At 32.9% G+C, this 4,784-nt stretch overlaps 1 protein-coding gene across 1 annotated transcript; it reads right to left on the reverse strand.

The window, feature by feature from the left end:
- Positions 1-576: 576 nt before the first annotated feature.
- LOC125188683 (xyloglucan endotransglucosylase protein 1-like) lies at positions 577-1,924 on the reverse strand. The gene is made up of 3 exons (XM_048085685.1): positions 1,594-1,924; positions 1,316-1,509; positions 577-1,183 (listed from the first exon to the last, which is right to left on the reverse strand). Exons 1-3 carry the CDS (start codon positions 1,873-1,875, stop codon positions 790-792), a joined length of 870 nt encoding a protein of 289 aa, XP_047941642.1. The 5' UTR covers positions 1,876-1,924; the 3' UTR covers positions 577-789.
- Between the last annotated feature and the right edge of the window lie 2,860 nt (positions 1,925-4,784).

Raw genomic sequence — 4,784 nt, forward strand, 5'->3', positions numbered from 1 at the left:
ATTTACAAACAATATTACAAATATTTTTCAAATCTATACTAGTAACTTTTTGGGAAGTGTCCCAAAAACAAAACTGCAAGAGCTCAACTTTAATCCGGTAATATTATACTAATATGGAGTTCAGATGTGCATCGTCCAACCTTTACACTTGTATTAAAGCGATGTTTGGTTGACTACGTTGCACGTATGAAGTCATCGATGTCCAAGATATATGTGGTTTTAATCTAGACTTGTGTGTAGTTTTGGTTTGACTTCCACTCCACCACCAACTTCAGCAAAAAAATCATTATATGGACAATTATGAAACATAATAAAGTTACTGTTTAATTCACAAATATATGAATTCGATCAAAACTCAATCAAATAATATATATAGGAGTATAATTTAAGTGATAATTTTCTATAGATTATAATATATTTTGTACCTAATTACTTGATGTGTGCCATGCTATCGCAGTACTAGTCCTCCTTCCCTAAGTAAGTTGTAATTTGTATGATTAATCCGAAATTAACAAGATACTAATAATTACTTAGATCATGCTACATTTAGAGTATCAATGCAGAACTAATCCTACGCCATTTTTTTAAACCAAGTAAAAATCCAACAACTTTTACAAATGCATCATATATTATTGAAACAACATTACAAATCCAATTGATCTTTTGAATAAAATAAAAACACTTCAATTCCCAGATTGAAACCAATAAATATTAATCAATAACAACAACAACAACAACAACAAAAACTCGATCATCGATCATCCATTCTCCCGTAGTCAAATTTCCGATCTAAAACCTCGCCAACCTGCATTCCCTCGGACGCCCTTGGGGAAACCTTTTAACATCGGAGCAATAGTTATAGATCATATACTTGTCTTGGATCCATCGAATTCGGTTCCTCCCATTTGCATCAAGCCCCTGCGTCTGCCATGGCTGCCCGGTCAAGTTCCCATTGCACGAATTGCCAGAGGGGCCGACCACACACCCGACCGCGTTGTAGTTTTGGTACGAGGCCGTGAAGGGCGCCTTGGTCCAATCCGTCTTCACCCTGCCGCCCTGTGTCGCCCAGTCGTCCGCGTTCCAAAGGCTGGCGTACAACTTCATTGGCTGGCTCGTGGGGAACGGAACCCCACGCGCCGCGTAGTTGTTGAAAACTCTAATTGGCATATTATCCACCATGAAACTGCATAGAGCCACGTATATATATAAATTGATGGGACAGAAGTGTGACATATCTTGTGGGACAGAAGGTGTATTAATTAATAAATTGTCAGGTTTATTATTTGTAAATAAACTAATGTGAAACACTACTTACATTATCCGTTGTGGGTTCCACAGAATAGTGTACGTGTGGAACGCATTAGTTGGGTCGTACCAAGGGCGGAATTGTTGCTCCCTATTGCCCACTCCTTGGGCGTAAACATTGGTGTGGATGGTATACGGCTGCCCCGACGAATTTCCCAAAAACTCGAAATCGATCTCGTCGTGATTCGGGCCAAGGGACGACAACTGCAGTAAAATACGAGATTAGATTGAAATATTATTTTATACTACCAAAAGCATTAAAATGCGCATAATTTTTTTTTCTCGTACGTAAAAAGTGGTCACGGTCCCGGCCGAGTCTCCGGGGATGAGCTTGAGCTGCACGTCGAACCTAGCGTATAAGTATTGGTTTTTGGACTCGAAGCCGCAGCCGGTGACGTTATCGAGCGAGAGCGTGAGAAGCTGCCCGCCATTGAATATCCGAGTACGGGGGCCGCCAAACGTTACGCTGACGTCTTGGTAGAAATTCCCGGCCGACGCGGCGGAGACGAGGAGGAATGCGGTGGCTACTAAAACATAGAGGGATTTTGTAGCCCTAATAGAAGAATCCATGGAATGAATTCTTCTCTTTAGTTTCTTTTTTCTAATTTTTTGCTTTTGTTCTTGTGATTGTGGTTGTGGTTTTTAATTTGGAATGGTGTAATATATATATAGGTGTAGGAAAATGTTGGCAAATAGTTGACATTCTTTGAAGTAGTGATCAACGACGTATCTTATGATAACAACTGCAAACAGCTGGAAAAAAAAATTGTCTGAATTAATGGTTTGTTCACCAGTCAATTATGTATTACATATCATGCCTTAGATAAAAATAATTAATATGAAATTTTATGTGATAATAAAGGATGATCGAATTTATTAGTAAGTAATAAGAAATGATCATATATATCGTGTGTTTGATTGATATTATGTGTAGCTTTTATTTCCTGATACAAGATTATTATAATTACAAAAAATAACGAGAGGTATGGAAAAAGCATGTATCTGATTACGCCTATCCTATGTCTAATCATAAAAAGCAGGAATTTCCCGACTGAATCGCATTCCTTCGTATACGTCGGGAGGTGAATTATGTTGAGAACACTCCATATGTGTATATATGAACAACGGTCAATTGTGTGCTTGTGTTGGGCTGACCTAATGATAGAGTAATTAATGTATAAACGTATTCTCGAATTTGAATCCACGGCTTTTAAATTTTTTATTTATTTATTCATTAAAAAAAGATGGCCAATCAAATCGAAACACTTTTTTATTATAATTATAAATATAGACGCCTTGCTGCATTAAAAGTAAAACGATAATCAAGAGTGGGAAATTGGTAATTTGCCAAAATTCATAAATAATGTTAATTTGCGGTCATATGTAGACTACTTGCTTGCAAGTAAAAGGAGAATCAAGCGTGAGAAATTGATCATTTGCAACAACTAAATATTACTCTCATGGAGTATAGTATATTATAGACTAAATTTACCACTTTGATAAATTAAATGCCATGATTGTAGCCTTCTTTTTATTTTAAATATTTTGAGAGTATTTGGTTGGCAAAACTAAATCTCATGATTAAATATGTACTATCATGTTTGGTTCATAAGATTGATCACCACAACTTAATCCTAGATGGACAGTTTCATGATTATTAGTCATAGCTTCCCCCCTCCAACTAAAATAATTCCACAACTTAATCTAGATGGATAGTCTCATGATAATTAGTCATGACAAATGAACGCCACATATGTAGTCGTTTTCTAACCGACCTTTGCCGCGTAATTTCATTTATTTACAGTATTTTTTTTGTTATTGGATGTAACAAACTAACAATCGAGGATACGATAATTTCAACAAAGTTGACAAATAGGTATTTAGTTTTCGGTATGCAATTTATTTAACTAGTACCCTTTGCTCATGTGTTTCTTGCATATTATTATGTCACACATAGTACATTATATGTTTGTTGTTATGTTGATTTGATATTTTTGGTGTCGTTTATATTTTTGCCTTTTATTTTCGTAACACAATAGTCTGTACACATCAAAGAAAAAACTAAAAAGAAATTTACAAATCAGCTATAAATTATAAAATATAGGGTTGAAGAAAAATTAATGAATTAATGATATCTTTATTTTTACACGTCACGTTCAACTAATAAAATTAGAATACCGTGTTATAGATGCATCGAATTTATAGGTGGCTTTTGACTTTTGACCATTCAAGAGTTCTATATTTTAGATTGTTAATATAAGGAGTTAGCTATTTAATACGTCATCACTTAATTTAATGGTTTTATAAAATTTATTCAACTTTTGAAATTTATCAATTTTATCAATACCTTTAATAATTCCAATTTTACTAACTTATCAATTCAATTATATTATAATCTTTCAATTCTATCAAATTTATTACCGAAATTTCACTACAATGGTGGAACTGTAACATAACTTGTCAGAAGATGAAATATTATTTATCTCCAAAATAAGTTGTTTATAAAAATATTGATATTTTATTTGTATTTTTACATTTTAGAAATAATTATTTGAAATAGTACTTGTTAATAGAAGCAAGTTGAAAAAATTATAATAAAATCGATAAGTTAAAAATTTGGGATAAAACTAACATTATTATTAACAAATTAAATGTTAAGTATAAAGTTTAAAAATTTAAAGTTTGATAATTTGATAGAATGATTAAAGGTCGATGAATTCGATATATAACTGATCATAATAATTATTGTTGCTATTGTAGTTCATTCGAACTCGAAATTCAACCAATGTAAAAACAATCGAGCTTCAACCCGAAAACATTGAAATATTTTCTCCGAAGTTAAATTCATTGCTATCTTTTTCATTAAAAGTTTTTTATTTGTACTATTTTCTGTAAATATATGTACATTTATTTTTTTTCTATATGTTTTATATGCATATTAAGGAAATAAAAGGACTGGTATAAATGTTCGATCGTGCGTTAACCAAATTTGATTTCTGTTGCAATATTGAAAATGTAATAATAAAATAGACAGAAAATGCAATTTGCTAAGATACTAGGCAGCTGGACATGATTGGACCCCGAAAGCTTTAACAAACATTTTATTCAATTGAGACTTTTTCATAAGTACATAGACATAAAATGATAAAATACACTCATAGCAATTTATTTCTTTTTGGAATATGCTTCCCTCCACCTTCCAAGCTATTAGAACTTGTTCTTAACCAACAAAAGGTTCATAATTAAAAAAAATGTGATTGTTTTTTTTTTTAAATGTTATAACCTAGTAGTTTACAACTAACATACAAAATTGCTACATTTCCATATAATTAAACTTTAATGTCTGATTAAATAATATCGAAGGGTTGACTAACTCTACTGTCAGCCCATGAAGACGGTTACTTCAATATTGCGACAACACCATTCTTAGAAGCAAAGCCACATTTGGAGAGGGGGTCCATGGTCCCCCACCAATTTAA

This window comes from Salvia hispanica, chromosome 5 (genome assembly GCF_023119035.1).
Source record: "Salvia hispanica cultivar TCC Black 2014 chromosome 5, UniMelb_Shisp_WGS_1.0, whole genome shotgun sequence".
Lineage (NCBI taxonomy): Eukaryota > Viridiplantae > Streptophyta > Magnoliopsida > Lamiales > Lamiaceae > Salvia > Salvia hispanica.

Bases quoted from the DNA above. Each gene is read 5' to 3' on its own strand.
- LOC125188683 (XM_048085685.1), bottom strand. From the start codon at position 1,875: ATGGATTCTTCTATTAGGGCTACAAAATCCCTCTATGTTTTAGTAGCC. The intron at 1,510-1,593 runs GTACGAGAAAAA...ATTTTACTGCAG, and splicing joins GGACCGTGACCACTTTTTAC to TTGTCGTCCCTTGGCCCGAA. The intron at 1,184-1,315 runs GTAAGTAGTGTT...GGCTCTATGCAG, and splicing joins TGGAACCCACAACGGATAAT to TTTCATGGTGGATAATATGC.